The following is a 17,204-nucleotide window of genomic DNA, read 5'->3' on the forward strand; positions in this document are numbered from 1 at the left end:
TGAGACAGACAGACAGACAGACAAGCAGAGACTTCAGAGAATGCTGTGATAGCGCAATAAATCTGAAAACTTAAATACAAGTAGTTTCCTAGAAAAATTAAGCATACCAATTGGCTCACAAAGAAACCGAAAACTGATGACGTGGTAACTTAAGGTGGAGATGGAGGCCGGAGGACAACATGCAAGAACCAGTTTTCTTCTTCCAAGATTTGGGTGCAGGGACTCAAACTCAGGTTGCCAGCCATGAGGGTAAGCACCTCTGCTCCCTGGGCCATCCTGACAACCCTAGGTGAAGCTTCTAAGGATGAGCTGCTGGACGCTGTTGTAGTTGGGACTTGAGGGAAGGGGGACCTAGATTTGTTGTCTGTCTGTCCTGTGATACAACACCCTGACAAGCTCAGAGAACAGGTTATTGAAGCTTACAGCTCCAGGGTACAGTCCATCATTGTGGGAAAGGAGATGAAGGAAGGAATGTGAGATAGCTAATCATGTCCACAGTCAACAGCAGAGAGAGAATTAACACATGAAAGTGTCTAACTAATTTAGCTCAAGTTTCCTACCCTTGTATAGCCAGGACCAAACACAAGGAATGGTGTCGTCCACAGGGGCTGGCTCCTCCCTCATCAATGAACACAATCAAGACAATCCCCACAGACTTGCCCACAGGGCCAACCTGATGCAGACAATTTGTCAAATTAACAAAACCAGTGGGGGGGGGGGGGCGTTGAATTGGTGGTATTGTAAGGGCAATATTCGGAAGTCATCAGTTTAATTAATTTGAAAAAGTTGAAATAGAAGTGACTTTAAATGGATTATATAAAGAGATAGAGGCAGGGGAATCTCTATGAGTTCGAGGCTGGCCTGGTCTACATAGTGAATTCCAGTCTCAAAAAGAGGAGGAGGAGGAACAGAAGAGTACACAGCTGGGTCTATGGACCAGGGCTACTGGAAGGCTCTGGGTTGTAGATCTGCATGTAGGAGTTGCCAGTATTCCAATGATGAAGCCACAGTAAGAGTCCATTGTTCTCAAAATCTGGTTGCTGGACCAGCAACCTAAGCATTAGCTGGAAATCTAATGCAAACTTTCGGATTCCATCCTAAACCTATTAAATCAGAAATCCAGACTGGGCCTGCAATTTATGTACCTACAACCTACGGACTGGGAGAAGTTAAGGTGTGGGGCCTTATTGTAAGTATCCAACGTTTGCCAGCTGTGACGGTACACAACTTTAATCCCAGCACTGGGGAGGCAGAGGCATCCTGTGAGTTTAGGCCAGCTTGGTCTACATATCAAGTTCCAAAACAGCCAGAGCTACCCAGAGAGAGAGACCTTGTCTCAAAAAGGAGGGGAAAAAAAACAATATTTAATGCAAGATTGAGTTAGCAAGAATATCAATTAGGAGCAACAAGAAATTAGTATTTTTAAGTAGTCAATCCTCCACAGACATGCCCACAGGCCAGCCTGATCTAGACAATCCCTCCTTGAGACCTTCTCTCCAGGTGAGTCTAGACTGTCAACAAGAAGAGTTTAGAAGACTGCAGGCACACCTTCAGTCCCAGAGCTCCAGACACAGGTGGAGCTCTCTGAGTTCCAGGCTAGCCTGTCTACAGAGCTATACACAGAGAGACTCTGGAGAGAGGAGAGAGGGGGGAGGGGGGAGAGGGGAGGGGGAGGGGGAGGGAAGGGGGGAAAGGGGAGAGGAAGAGAGAGGGGAGAGAGGGGAGAGGGAAGAAGGGAGGAGAGGGGAGGGGGAAGAAGGGGAAGGGGGAGAGAGGGAGAGGAGGGGAGAGGGGAGGAGAGGGGAGGAGAGAGAGAGACAGACTGAGAAGTGAGTGCGAACACTAATCAGTTTGGTGGTGGGAAGTTCGGGTGCTGGTGTGGGCTGAGGAGTGCCACTGAGAGCAGAGGGAGGATGGAGGTGGGCGTGGCTAGCACAAAGGGAGGGCTGCTTTTTTTTTTTTTTGGTTTTTCGAGACAGGGTTTCTCTGTGTAGCTTTGCGCCTTTCCTGGATCTCACTCTGTAGACCAGGCTGGCCTTGAACTCACAAAGATCCACCTGTCTCTGCCTCCCTAGTGCTGGGATTAAAGGCGTGCGCCACCACCGCCCGGCCAGGAGGGCTGCTTTTTAACAGGATGGCAGTGTGCATGATGAAGGGCTCCCGAAGAACCGCCTGGGAGGGAGGCGCCTGCAGAGGTGCTGGGGCAGCACAGCTGTCAGCCTCTGCAGGGGCAGCACTGTGCCACCGTCAGTCAGAACTGCTCCACAAGGTGGAAGGAAGAAGCAGGCCCACTTTCTCTCAGTGTTACTGCTTTTTCAATTTTTCTTCTCTTTAAAATTAATTTTTGTGTGTGTAGAGGGGTTTTGCCTGCTTGTATGTTTGTACACCATGTCCATTCAGCGCCCACAGAGGCCAGAAGAGGGTGTTGGATACCCTGGCACTGGAGTTACAGAGCACTGTGAGCTGTCATGTGGGTGCTGGGAATCGAACCTGGGTCCTATGAAAGAGCGGCCACTTAACTGCTGAGCCACCTCCCCCAAACTCTAGAACTTCCACAGACACTGCACCCTCCCTGTATGGACTCAGCATGCACCACTCACAGTGCCACGTCCCCAGTTTCAGAAAGGGGAGGAGCATTTGGGATCCAGAGCACTTCTACCTGGACAGATAACTCTGTTAAGCAAAATGAAGGACTAAAAGTGAGTGGGCACAGACGGAGGCAGGAAGCTAACAGAAGTGTAATGGAATGGCTCCTAGTTCCTTCATGGGGTCATCCGCACGGGCAATTCTACCAGAAGATGTGCACACTGTCTTGGTCTACTGAAAATAAACACTCACTAAGCAGTCATCCACTTAGGATTTGGTTCCCCACATAGGTCTGCCCACAGGGCAAGAAGGTGCTGACAATACAGGGTTCTCACCGTGAACTCATAGACTGGATTTCAAAAACTATGACTCAGGGGATCTCATCTCCACATCACGGTCCCTGGACTCAGTGGACGCTGGACGGAATCTAAACTCCTGCCCTGAAGCTTGAATGCCAAGCACTCTGTCCACTGAGCCACTCCCCAGCCTCTCTCCATTGTTAGGTTTCTGGGCTTTCAGGTTATAGGACAGGTTCTCAGCTAAGTAACAAATCACAATAACATTCCCACCTTCCTACTCCATCATACATCAGAGCAAACCCTGGCTTTTCATTAGCTGCCATTGATCAATTCCTACCTCTTCTCTCTCAATTTATTTCTACACCCATCTGTTCATAAGTTATTTTTAAATCGACTAGCTTTTGTAGGAAGGGTATCATTGGGCCTCTGTTTCTGTACATTCCACATCCATGGATTCATCTAGACTTGGACGGTAAATATTTTGGGGAAGAGGCTGTCCACACAAATATGTGCAGACTCTTCCCTCCTGCCATGACTCTAAGCAACACAGTACAGCAGCGATTTAGCCAGCACACACATCATGGTCGGCATCAGAAGTAAGCGAGAGATAATTGAAAACATATGGCAAGATGTGTACAGATTACAGTCAGACACAAACAGAAGGAATACAGCATCTTCTGGGAGAACCTTGAGCAGATGCAGATTTGGTAACTACAAGGGATCCTAGAACCAGCTCCCTGCAGACGCTGTGGGACAATGAAGAAAATGTTTATTTATTTTATTATTCATTCAACAAATATTCACAAATCCTGTGCAACATTTAGTCTGACAACATGAGAGACACAAAACTTCATGGTATTTATAACTGAGCAATTGGTTTTATAAAGAACAGACTTACAGATTTTGATTATAAAGGAAAATTAAAAATAAAAAATGTTTTTAGTAATTATGATTAAGGCAACACCTAGCTATCAAAAGAAATGCTGAGGGAAATGGGTGGTTGGTATGTAAAACGAACAAAATTTCTTTAAAGAAGGAGGAGGAGGAGGAGGAGGAGGAGGAGAAGGAGGAGGAGAAGGAGGAGAAGGAGAAGAAGAAGAAGAAGAAGAAGAAGAAGAAGAAGAAGAAGAAGAAGAAGAAGAAGAAGAAGAAGAAGAAGAAGAAGAGGTACAGTGGTACCCAGGCCAGCCAAGGCCACATAGTGAGTCCTTGTCTTAAAAAAAAAAAAAAAAACCCAACCACCTCTTGGGGCTGGAAGGTTGGATCTGAGGTTAAGGGAACATGTAGATCTTGCACTCTTACAGAGGACCTGGATGTGATTTCCAGCCCCCACATGGTGGCTCGCAAGAGTTTGTAACTCAGGGCATCTGAAGCCCTCTGCTGACACACTCAAGCACACAAAACATTCATGCACACATAATGACTGAATAAGTAAACTCCTTTGGAAAAATCAAATATAACCCTGATGCTGGGATGGCAGGATGGCCGCCAAGTGAAAGCGCTCGCCATCCACACTGACAGCCGAGTTCAACCCTCAGGAAGGAGGGCACCAGCTCCCACCAGCTGCTCTCTGACCACAATATACAGACAGACACCTGACACCTCGGAGGCAAGGACAAGCAGCCGGAGAGAAGCTCAAAGGGGCTCTGAACTTTCTGATGGTGAGGAACCTGGCAGTTTCTTACAGAAGTAGAAACTAGGAAGACTGACCTCAGGTGTTTGGGGTCGTGCCTCCACACCTTCTGTCCCCCAGCATTGGCACACCCTGTAATAGGCCCTGTAATAGGCATCTGTCTTCTCTCCCTGCCTTGCTTTCCTTGTTCCCCTCTATCACTAACAAAATCTGCATCTGCTCAAACTGCATACACACACACACACACACACACACACACACACACACACACATACATACATACATACATACATACATACGTATGTGTGCATATATAAAATGCAGTTTTCCACAGCCTGGAATTTCCTGTCATTGAATCGTCTCAATCACTCACATACCACCATCCAAACTCTAAGCTGTGGTGATATTTTGTTTGTGCTCTAACAAAACAAAGCTTGCCTGGAGATCAGAGTTCAGAGCTAGTAGCCACTAGAGGCCAGGCAGTGGTGGCACACACCTTTAATCCCAGCACTTGGGAGGAGGAAACAGGAAGTGATATGGCTGGGCGGAGAGAGGAAGTGATAAGGCGGGGTAGAGACAGGAGCTTGGCCCTTTCTAGAGGGAAGAAGTCTCTAGTGGCTGCTGCTCTGCTTCTCTGATCTTTCAGCCTTCACCCTGATATCTGACTCTGGGTTTTCATTATTAAGACCAATTAGAATTTGCACTACACTAGGCAAATTATGTAGTGACCTCAGGTGTCTTTAAAGTGCCCAGCTGAGCAGCTTTCCTCTGTTCCTGCCTGTTTCTCTTCCCTCACGAGAAGGCAGAGGTAGGACAAACAGATGACAGCCATCTCCTACGACAGTATGTCTTTGGCGTAAGAATACTGAAAGCACTTCTCACCCCGTACCTTGGGTCTGTGGGCTGTACGGAGACAGGAGTCTGGCCCTCTTCTTTTCATATCCTTTCTGGGTGATGTCCCCTAAAACAGCAAGAAACAGAAATAGGTTATGCATTCTCCTTATTTTGTGGTTGTTCTCTGTAAAAAGAAAATTAATTATAGAGTGCTGCAGAAGTTCCACATATAGAATGGAGTTTAAAACCTCTGATTCTTTGACAAGCTTTTGTAAAGTGTGACTTCCCACAGGCTTGTCCCTCATCAGCCTTGCACAGCACCTTGCTACGTACAGTGACAGAGACTCCTGGCATCCCTCAGCACCTTCACTCCAAATGGAATGGCACACAGGCACCTGACATGCGAAAGGGGATTTACAAGGCCCTTCTGCTAACACTTGGGTCGGAACTTGCGGCTGGAATTCCCACACACCCTCTCCTTGGTTCACTAATTTGTTATTTATATACATGGTTGTTCTTTTCTACAAGGTTAAATAAAACATACAAATGAAGTACACATACATACAGATACAATAGAATGAGCTGATAAATACAAATACTGCTTGCACTCCAAAGAACAGGTGGATGGGCAGTGAGCAGGCTGAGTGGGAGAGGAAACACACAGGCCCAAAAGGCATTCCAGGGAAGATAAATGCTTAAAAGCTGTGGCAAGAAATACAGGTAGTGAAAAACACACAGCACAAGAGAGTTTTCTAAAAAAAAAAAAAGAATTTTTTAATCAGAGAAAGATTTCTTTAAAATGAAGTTTTACATATAACTCAATGCATAAAAACAGAAAGAAGTCTTTAAGTAGCATAAAAGGTAATTTGAGCATACAACTTGCCAGTATTTTTCTAAAGACTTATATTTTATTCGTGTGTGCACACAGAAGCCAGGAAGCTGTTGGATCCCGAAGGCTCTGGGCATTTACAGGAATGAACATCAGGATAGGACCCCAGTTCCCATGTTGCATAGCCAGAGCTCCTAACCACAGAGCATTCTCTCCAGCCCTGGGTTGTTTTCAACTCTGAGACAGACGCTTGCTATATGACATGGGCTAGCTTTAAATTCACAATCTTCCTGCCTCAGCCTCCTGAGTGCTCACATTCTAGATGGGCACCACCACACGTGGCTCTAAGCATTCATGTTTTTAACATTTGCTGTTTATACGCCAACGGATGAGGGAAAGTTTGATGACAGAAAGCTGAAATCCAGGGTGATGCACATCTGCTGCTGCTGGTTAGCTTCAGTGTACCAGACTGGACAAATGGGGAGGGAAGGAAGCTTACTGAAGACCGACAGCAAGGCTAGCTGCCCCAGCCCACTACAGGGATAAAGGTTTGAAAAGAAGCAAATGGGTTAAAGAGAATGTGAGGATGAGCCACGAGAGGGGAGGAAGACTGGGTTAGATTCCTTAGCAACCAGATGAATACCTGCTGATAGTGAAATAGTAGCTACATTTCTGACAGGACAAAGACACAGGAGCTAACTTAGTGCGTGTCTGTGGGACACACGGAGATGCCCATCAACAGGGGCATATAGACCTAGAACTCAAAACCATGGATTTGGAATCATCAGGATACTGATAAAAATAAGTTACATTTTCTAAGTTATCTGACAACTTCTATAAAAACTCTGATTTAACAACTTCACTTCTATGAATGTGTCCAATATTGTATTTATATGTGTACAAACAAAAAACAGTGAAAGAATGCCCCATTCTTGTGGTAAGAAACCTGCAAACAAGCCAGCTGCTTATCAGTGACTTTCAGTCAGCAGCAGCGAGGCCCTGAGGTGGAGGTGGGGCGTTTTTGTCTCGGGTGGAGAATGAGAAGCTGTGAACACGTGGGAACAAACGACTGGTATACTCTGCATGGACAGGACAGCCACACAACACAGGCCTCTCTAGACAACCGGTATACTCTGCATGGACAGGACAGCCACACAACACAGGCCTCTCTAGACAACTGGTATACTCTGCATGGACAGGACAGCCACACAACACAGGCCTCTCTAGCCCAAAGAGCAACAATGCTGAGGCTAAAAGGCCCCGATCCAGGTAGTAAGACAGAGGCATTCTAAATACTGTGGGAAAGAACAATGTCTAAAATTTGTACCATGCAAACAGCAACAGCAGATCAGCGGGAACATGTGACCTGTGACCACACAGACAAACCACAGACCTTGGTATGTCTGCACAGAGACGTGTAAATCTAGAAGACCAGGGACCAAGTGAGTTCCCCTTACAGAGCAGACCAGGTTTGATTTTGATTTACACCATCTCATTTCCCCCATAAGCCAGATACAGCAGTGCACACCTATCATCTAAGCACTGGGAGGCAGAGGTAGAGGATTATTGCAAGTTCAAAGCCAGCCTGGTCTACTTGCTGAGTTCTAAGCTGGCAAGGGCTATATATCAAGTTCCCATCTCAAAAACAAACAAATCTTTTTTCCACTAATAAAGAATGAGGCAGGCTGGAGAGACAGCTCAATCATTAAGTTTTCTACTCTTGTAGATAACTGTAGAGTTCTCAAAATCCATATGCATGTAACTCCAGCTCCAGGGGAATCCTATGCCCCTTGGGTATGTGCACACATGTGTGCATACCCACACAGACACACAGACACAGCATTTTAAAAATCTTGATTTATTTATATTTTGAAGATGGAGTGAGGACTAGTGAGATAGCTCAGGGGATAAAGCACCTGCTGTCAAACTGATGACCCCAATTCAATCCCTGGTGCTCACAGGAGGAGGACAAACACCCACATGCTGCCCTCTGACCTGTGCTTGTGAACACACACACACACACACACACACACACACACACACACACACCATTTTTTCAATGACATAAACAGGAACAACCATATATGTATATTTGCTAGCATAAAACAGCCAAATTATCTAGTGGGAAAAGAACAAGCTGTATTACACTTTGCACGGTGTAGTCAACTGTTGGAACAACAATGTCTTTAAGCACACATGTGTGCACTAAAACTGTGACTGTCTCTCTTCTGTGTTCATCTCTGCAGAGCTGGGACTGGACCCCAGGGCCTCATGCACACTGCCAGCGCTCTGCTTCAAACTAACACAGCAGTTTCATGTCCTAATCTTCTACAACAAACCCATTATTTCAAGAAATTTTAAATTTTAATTTGAAGTTCACACTGAACTGTGCAAACTAAATCATGAGATTCATCCACTTCTCTAATAAAATAGTAAAAGTCAAAACCAAAAACCAAGACTCTTCCCATTGGCCAATTCAAGAATTCAGGTAAGCTCAAAGAATTCACACAGTGAACAGAGGAAGAGGATCCTGCTACACAGGAAACCTTCATTGCAAACAGGAAACTGTTTTCACTGTAAAGAAAGAGACCACTCAGTTCCTTCCCACTCACAACCTCCTCTGTCTCTCACTCTCTGGTGTAGGGGGTGGGGCACTGCCAACAGCCATTCCTGCTAGTGAAAGGCCTCTAAATGGCTTTCTTCCATACTCACAGTCTCCATCACTCATTGTCTGTAAATAATCTTGGACAAACTTGGATTTGGCAGCTGGGACTTCCATCAACACCGAGTGTCTCAGGTTTTGAAAGGGTCAATCAAGAGAGTCTAATGCTGCCGGGCGGTGGTGGCGCACGCCTTTAATCCCAGCACTCGGGAGGCAGAGCCAGGCGGATCTCTGTGAGTTCGAGGCCAGCCTGGTCTACAGAGTGAGTTCCAGGAAAGGCGCAAAGCTACACAGAGAAACCCTGTCTCGAAAAACAAAAACAAAAAAAAAAAAAAAAAGAGAGAGAGAGAGAGAGAGTCTAATGCTGCCATGCCAATTAGCTCAGTTAGGTTTAGAATTGAGCAAAGACATTAAGGAGACCCGGAAGAAGAAACAGAGTGGCCATAGTCATGTGAAGACTGTGATGTTGGCTCCTAAAAATCTCGTTTGACTGTAAAGTTCTTTACAACCGGCTCCTCCGAGGCTTGTCTTCTACCACGGTTCCTGTTCCTCCTCGGGCTCATCTCCTGCAACCCTGTGCACACTTGTGTGGGAGCACTTAGCACACCACTGGTGTTTTAATGATCTGTTTACATCTCTGGCTCCCTACTAGACTGCACTTGAAGGCAGGGATTGTCTTGTTCAACGCGGTGGCCCGCCCGCCCGCCCGCAGCCTGGTACAATGCGCACTTGCTGAACTAGAGACTGGAGGAATTGGTGAAACAGAAGCAGTGAGGACAATAAATCAGAGACATGTGCAGTTGGGTGGAGAGCTGGAAGGGAAGAGAAAGAAGTCTTTACTTCAGCAGGAGCTGAAAGGCCTCAGGAAAGGAACCCAAAGAAGTTTATTGGGACCTGACAGCAGACCTTAAAGGTGACCAGAACAGAGGGCAGGGCATGGCAGCCACGCCTGTAATCCCAGCACTCAGGAGGCAGAGGCGGGCAGGCCTCTGTGAGTTCGAGGCCAGCCTAGTCTACAGAGTGAGACTTTGTCTAAAACAACAAAACAACAATAAAAGTGACCAGAAAAGCACTTGTACAACCTGGGGAGGAAGGGACAGACGCACACCATGGAGCCTCGGCTGTGGAGGAAGCCAGGGAGATGCAGACACACACGCCACTCCATCATGCCCGTCCTTCCACGTCTGTGTCCTGCCCAGCAGGCTCAGAACTCTCCCCTCACCCACCCCCCCAACCCCCCCCAACCCCCCCTCCCCCCCAAACCCCCCTCCCCCCCAACCCCCCTCCCCCCCAACCCCCCCTCCCCCCCAACCCCCCCCCCCACGAGGAGCTCAGACTGCGCTGCTGCCGCACTACAGCGGGCTTTTCCTACAGCGGCAGCAGGCTTTTCCTACAGCGGGCTTTTCCTACAGCGGCGGCAGGCTTTTCCTACAGCGGCGGCAGGCTTTTCCTACAGCGGGCTTTTCCTACAGCGGCGGCAGGCTTTTCCTACAGCGGCAGCAGGCTTTTCCTACAGCAGGCTTTTCCTACAGCGGCGGCAGGCTTTTCCTACAGCAGGCTTTTCCTACAGCGGCGGCAGGCTTTTCCTACAGCGGCAGCAGGCTTTTCCTACAGCAGGCTTTTCCTACAGCGGGCTTTTCCTACAGCGGCGGCAGGCTTTTCCTACAGCGGGCTTTTCCTACAGCGGCGGCAGGCTTTTCCTACAGCGGGCTTTTCCTACAGCGGCGGCAGGCTTTTCCTACAGCAGGCTTTTCCTACAGCGGCGGCAGGCTTTTCCTACAGCGGCAGCAGGCTTTTCCTACAGCAGGCTTTTCCTACAGCGGCGGCAGGCTTTTCCTACAGCAGGCTTTTCCTACAGCGGCGGCAGGCTTTTCCTACAGCGGCAGCAGGCTTTTCCTACAGCAGGCTTTTCCTACAGCGGCAGCAGGCTTTTCCTACAGCGGCAGCAGGCTTTTCCTACAGCGGCGGCAGGCTTTTCCTACAGCGGCAGCAGGCTTTTCCTACAGCGGCAGCAGGCTTTTCCTACAGCGGCAGGCTTTTCCTACAGCGGCAGGCTTTTCCTACAGCGGCAGGCTTTTCCTACAGCGGCGGCAGGCTTTTCCTACAGCAGGCTTTTCCTACAGCGGCGGCAGGCTTTTCCTACAGCAGGCTTTTCCTACAGCGGCGGCAGGCTTTTCCTACAGCGGCAGCAGGCTTTTCCTACAGCGGCAGCAGGCTTTTCCTACAGCGGCAGCAGGCTTTTCCTACAGCAGCGCTTTTCCTACAGCGGCGGCAGGCTTTTCCTACAGCGGCAGCAGGCTTTTCCTACAGCAGCGCTTTTCCTACAGCGGCGGCAGGCTTTTCCTACAGCGGCAGCAGGCTTTTCCTACAGCAGCGCTTTTCCTACAGCGGCAGCAGGCTTTTCCTACAGCGGCAGCAGGCTTTTCCTACAGCGGCGGCAGGCTTTTCCTACAGCGGCGGCAGGCTTTTCCTACAGCGGCGGCAGGCTTTTCCTACAGCGGGCTTTTCCTACAGCGGCGGCAGGCTTTTCCTACAGCGGGCTTTTCCTACAGCGGCAGCAGGCTTTTCCTACAGCGGCAGCAGGCTTTTCCTACAGCGGCAGCAGGCTTTTCCTACAGCGGCGGCAGGCTTTTCCTACAGCGGCAGCAGGCTTTTCCTACAGCGGCAGCAGGCTTTTCCTACAGCGGCGGCAGGCTTTTCCTACAGCAGGCTTTTCCTACAGCGGCAGCAGGCTTTTCCTACAGCGGGCTTTTCCTACAGCGGCGGCAGGCTTTTCCTACAGCGGCGGCAGGCTTTTCCTACAGCGGCAGGCTTTTCCTACAGCGGCAGGCTTTTCCTACAGCGGCAGCAGGCTTTTCCTACAGCGGCAGCAGGCTTTTCCTACAGCGGCAGGCTTTTCCTACAGCGGCGGCAGGCTTTTCCTACAGCGGGCTTTTCCTACAGCGGCGGCAGGCTTTTCCTACAGCGGCGGCAGGCTTTTCCTACAGCAGGCTTTTCCTACAGCGGCGGCAGGCTTTTCCTACAGCGGCGGCAGGCTTTTCCTACAGCAGGCTTTTCCTACAGCAGCGGCAGGCTTTTCCTACAGCGGCAGCAGGCTTTTCCTACAGCGGCAGGCTTTTCCTACAGCGGCAGGCTTTTCCTACAGCGGCGGCAGGCTTTTCCTACAGCGGGCTTTTCCTACAGCGGCGGCAGGCTTTTCCTACAGCGGCGGCAGGCTTTTCCTACAGCAGGCTTTTCCTACAGCGGCGGCAGGCTTTTCCTACAGCGGCGGCAGGCTTTTCCTACAGCAGGCTTTTCCTACAGCGGCGGCAGGCTTTTCCTACAGCGGCGGCAGGCTTTTCCTACAGCAGCGCTTTTCCTACAGCGGCGGCAGGCTTTTCCTACAGCGGCGGCAGGCTTTTCCTACAGCAGGCTTTTCCTACAGCGGCGGCAGGCTTTTCCTACAGCGGCGGCAGGCTTTTCCTACAGCGGCGGCAGGCTTTTCCTACAGCAGGCTTTTCCTACAGCGGCGGCAGGCTTTTCCTACAGCAGCGCTTTTCCTACAGCGGCGGCAGGCTTTTCCTACAGCGGCAGGCTTTTCCTACAGCGGCGGCAGGCTTTTCCGACCTGACCGCCTTTCACTGCCCGCTGCACAGTTGTCCCTCAGGCCGCTGCAGGTGCTGCAGACCAGTGAAGGGCTTCACGCATGCTAGGCAAGCACTCTACCACTGCCCTACAATCCCAGCCTTGATCATTTGTTTTTTTAAAGATTTATTCTCTTTTTAATCCTCTCTCTGCCCCTCCCCTGTGTGTGTGGTGGGAGGGAGAGAAATCAGCTTTGTGGAATCGTTCTCCCCACCCTCATGCTGGGTTCCAGGGACGAAGCTCAGGCCATCAGGCTTGGGGCGAGCACCTTTACTCACTGAGCCGTCTCTCCAGCGTGGAGTTTTTTGAGACCTAAGCAAATACAGAGATGGGCTTTTCCCTGCCACTAAGATAACGCATTTTCCACCACACGTATGCTTATCAGAGAACACCTGTCCAAAGGTCTGCAGCAGCTGGCTACGGAAGGAAGTCCAGGGTCATAAAAACACCCAGCCGGCCAGGAGCAGGCTGAGACCCATGTAACTTCAACAGTCTCGTCACCTTCAAAATTCTGCCTCAGCGAGGTGGAGAAGACACCCTGATGCTGCTGTGAAGTTGAGCTGACACCCTCACACAGACAGACATGCAGGCAAGACACCAATGCACACAAAACTTAAAAAACAAGTCATTAAAAATAAATAAAAATGAAAAATTGCTAGAGGTGGTAGCAAGATGGCAGCAGCCACTTCAAGTTCAGCAGTTGGGGCAAAACTCAGCCTGTGTTAGTTTCATGCCCACTTATTGCCAAACCTAAAAAAAGAAAAGTTATAAGAAAAAAAAAAGTTATCTTCAAACTGATACCTTTTCCCCACTTATTCAACCCGTTACATGGAGATTTTAGGTCGGGAAGGTAGTAGACAGCAGGACGTTAGGACGGCTGCGGAGTCCAACATAAGTTGTAACAATTCAGACACAAAGAAATGTTCACAGATCCACACAGAGGAAAAGAGAGAAATACCACTGAGAATGCCAATGAGGCCCATCTGGAAGCTGACCTGAAAAAGGCAGAAAAGCTACATGATACCTAAGAAATTATTTTTATTAAGTTTTATGTTTCCTTCGAATGAAGATTCTTTAGTTAACTGTACATGCATTTAGTGTGTGTGTGCTTGTGTGTGGCATATGCACATGTGAGAGCTTATAAGGGAGTATGCGCACCATGGCATGCACCTAAAGACAGGGGACAGCTCTCCCTCTTACCCTGTGGGTCCCGGGAATCAAACTTAGGTCATCAAGTATTGTGGCAGTTACCCACCCAGCCATCTCACAGCCCCAAAATGAAAACAGATACTCAGTGTATTCCGTACAGCAGCCAAACATCTTCAAATATCCTCTGTCCTGAGACAGGCTCACGAGAATACAAACCAACTTTGGCTTTGCCCCTCAAACCTAGGGCCTTTCCCTGCTGTTTCTTGGTGGATATGAACTGTGAATGTCTATGAGGATTCTAATGAACTAAATACACTGTTTGGGGCAGCACAGTGGCTCACTAGGCCAGGCATTGCTGTGGAAGTATGAGCTAGAGCCCAGGAACCCAGATAAAGGTGGAGGGCAGAAGTGACTGTGCCCACAATACACACAATTTTTTTTTTTTTTTTTTTTTTTTTGGTTTTTCGAGACAGGGTTTCTCTGTGTAGCTTTGCGCCTTTCCTCGGACTCACTTGGTAGCCCAGGCTGGCCTCGAACTCACAGAGATCCGCCTGCCTCTGCCTCCCGAGTGCTGGGATTAAAGGCGTGCGCCACCACCGCCCGGCTCACAATTGTTTTAAAACCTTAAAATTACTGATTTACTTCTAACACTCTTTGTGTCTCTTTCTACATGTAGGTGAAATAAATTTGTGTTGAAAAGGCAAAGTTTTCATAGTTAAGAAAGAAGTGATGTTCTGTTAAGCTATTATAATCTGTAGTGAATTCCAAGCCAGCTTGAGCTATCGTGAGATCTTGTCTAACAAAAGTTAGAAGATGAGAATCTTCACTTACCTAATAATTTTCAAATCAGTTCGGTTTTTTGTTGTTATTGTTTTTTGGGTTTCTGTTTGTTTGGTTGGGTGGTTGGTTGTTGGTTGGTTTTTTGAGAGAGGGTTTCTTTGTGCACCATTGATGGCTGTCCTTAGAACTTATTATGGTAACTAATTTCTTTTTTTTAATCAACCTTGTTAACTTTACACAACAATTTTTGAAAGAAATGAAGATGTTCAACTTTCCATTCTCAGTGGATGTCCTCTCACCTCATTAGAAGAGGGACTAGACATTTCTGTGTAAGAATTAGAAGCAAGCCCCACTGCACTCTCCTAAAACTCCAATCATAGGACTGTTTGGGCTCCACAGCTCAGCTTTCTAGGTCAAATATATGACTTCTTACAAATGGTATTTTACTAAAGGCATCATACAAGTTCAAACAAACGAAAGGCAACCAAGTGGAACACTTCAGACACTGAGAAGCTGAACTCTACATGTGATTACATCATTATGCAGCTGCTTAAATTAATCTCGAGTATGTACGTTCCTTTGTCCACTTAGACAAACTGCCTGCACAGAACTGTGCTCTACAAACGGCCGACTGTGAAAAGGAGCAGGAGGAATGGCAGGCAGAGGAGAAAGCACAGGCCGTGGAGAAGCAGCCCTCCCCTCCACACACACACCCCTTAGACTCTTGCCATTCACCTGCTACCAAGGCCACTGAGCAAGCAGGCTGCACAGGGAGTAAAACCGAATAGCTCCTCCCCGGGTGCTTCTGGTGGGACTTTAAGAGAATGATAGGAAAGTCACTGGCACTTAGCATACACTCAATTAGTTTTAGTTGACACAACCCAGCCCTACCCCACCCAGAAGTCCTAATATACCTTTATATTTAAAGGCTCATTTAGAAAGTTCTAGGTTGACTGGATCTTTCTAGGCACCTGCTCTACAGTTGAGCATTGTGGCTCCACAGTTCTCTGTCTCCATCTTTTTGAAAGAAGAGGGGCTGGTGAGACGGCTTAGCAGGTAATAGTACCTCATGCACAAGCCTGCAACGTGAGTTCCATCCCTGCAATCCAGTGTAGAAGGAGAGATCGGACTTCTGAATGTGACCTCTGACCTCCAAGTGCTGCTGTTGGCACACCCATCCCCCCAAGGACTATAGTAAAAAGTTTGAAAACAATATTAGGCCGGGCGGTGGTGGCGCACGCCTTTAATCCCAGCACTCAGGAGGCAGAGCCAGGCGGATCTCTGTGAGTTCAAGGCCAGCCTGGTCTACAGAGTGAGTTCCAGGATAGTCAGGACTGTTTCACAGAGAAACCCTGTCTTTGAAAAACCAAACCAAACCAAACCAACAAAAAAGAAAGAAAGAAAAGAAAAGAAAAGATAACACTAGAAGAGGAAAGAAGGTGCCTGGGGTCTGCTAGGTGCTGCACTCTGGCCACTGAAAGTCACAAAATCAGTAGCTTCAGATGCTGGCAGACTACGAGAGGAAACCAGCTTCTCACAGAAGAGGGAAGTGAGGAGATCTGTCAGCATGTGCACATGTGAATGTACACGGTGCCATCATCACACACGGTGCAGAGGACTCGATGCACATAACTGTGGATGTTAAGACAAAGGGTCATTTTCTCTATGGCTGCCTCATCTCTCAGACTGCCATCTTTAATTTTCTCAGAAAGTGGGAAAACCATTTCCAGCAGTGATCCATGCAGTGTAGGCGAGTGCTCTGCTTTTACTCCCCATCCACTGACAGTTTTTAAAGATCTGTAACAACCAACAAAGCCACACTAAGCAATACATGAATCAGGCATGCTGCATCAACAGGCTAGATGAAATGAGCTGATCCAAACCAAGCATGTCCTCTGAAGTACAGACACAAAGGAGGAGCTTCTGTAAAGAGCTGAAGAACGTCGCCAACTCACACCTCTGAAGACCAAGGTGCAGAGAGAGGGAAGACACCACCGGAGGAGAGCACCGCACGCACCGCCAGCACATGCGAGAGCGGACATAAGGGCCGTCTCAGGGCGGGAAAGGCTTGCCAATGCCACAGGAAGCCCATTTCAGTGTTTGGCAGGGTTTGTAGTGTGGGGCTCCACACATCAGGAGACTTAGGTTTTCATTCCAGTTCTGATATAAACTAGTTCTTTTGATCCTAGGCTATACTCTGCCTCAGTTCCCTCATTGGAAGGGAGGAAGATCACATGATCATTGTCTGGCATTGCTAGCATGTAGCAAGTCAAAGGCAAAAGAGGATATCCAGCGGGCAGCAGATGAGAGCCAGCATGAATATAGAGATTTTAGCAACCATCAGCGTAGGAGGTGGCAGCTGAAGTGTGGTGTGAATGATATCACCCAGAAAGAATTCTCTGTGAGAGGAGAGGAGGGAAGAAATCCTGGGATAAACTGAAGAGTGGGGGAAGATGGACTCAGAAGCAGGGAAGCCAGGAATGGACAGAAGGAAAGGAGAGGAGAAAGAATGACGGATGCAGCCACAAGTGTAAAGCAAGTGCTGAAATATGAACGTTGCCAGATCCATTGCCAGTGGCCCAGTTAACAGTTTACAGGAAGGGTGAGGGCAGAGGCAGGCTGTCAGAAGGGAAGAATGAGTCTCGTCAGTCCTTCAGTAAGTCTCCACAGGAATGAGGAGTCTATAGGATACGAGGGGAGGGGGGAGGCGGGGGGGGGGGGGGAGTCCCCTAAAGATGGACAAATGCATATCTTAACTAGAAAGCATTATGAAATAGAGGTTGAAACGCTGACTGATACAGCCTGCAA

The 17,204-nt window shown here is 48.4% G+C and overlaps 1 protein-coding gene across 1 annotated transcript in view; it reads right to left on the bottom strand.

Annotated features, from left to right (window-relative positions):
* The window catches only part of Dip2b (disco interacting protein 2 homolog B), a 206,093-nt gene that overhangs the window by 112,447 nt on the left and 76,442 nt on the right, over nt 1-17,204 (bottom strand). The window contains exon 2 of the mRNA XM_059246852.1: nt 5,408-5,479. Within this exon, the coding sequence (XP_059102835.1) occupies nt 5,408-5,479 (72 nt within the window). The remainder of the gene's footprint in view (nt 1-5,407; nt 5,480-17,204) is intronic.

Source organism: Peromyscus eremicus, chromosome 20, assembly GCF_949786415.1.
Source record: "Peromyscus eremicus chromosome 20, PerEre_H2_v1, whole genome shotgun sequence".
Taxonomy (NCBI): Eukaryota; Metazoa; Chordata; class Mammalia; order Rodentia; family Cricetidae; genus Peromyscus; species Peromyscus eremicus.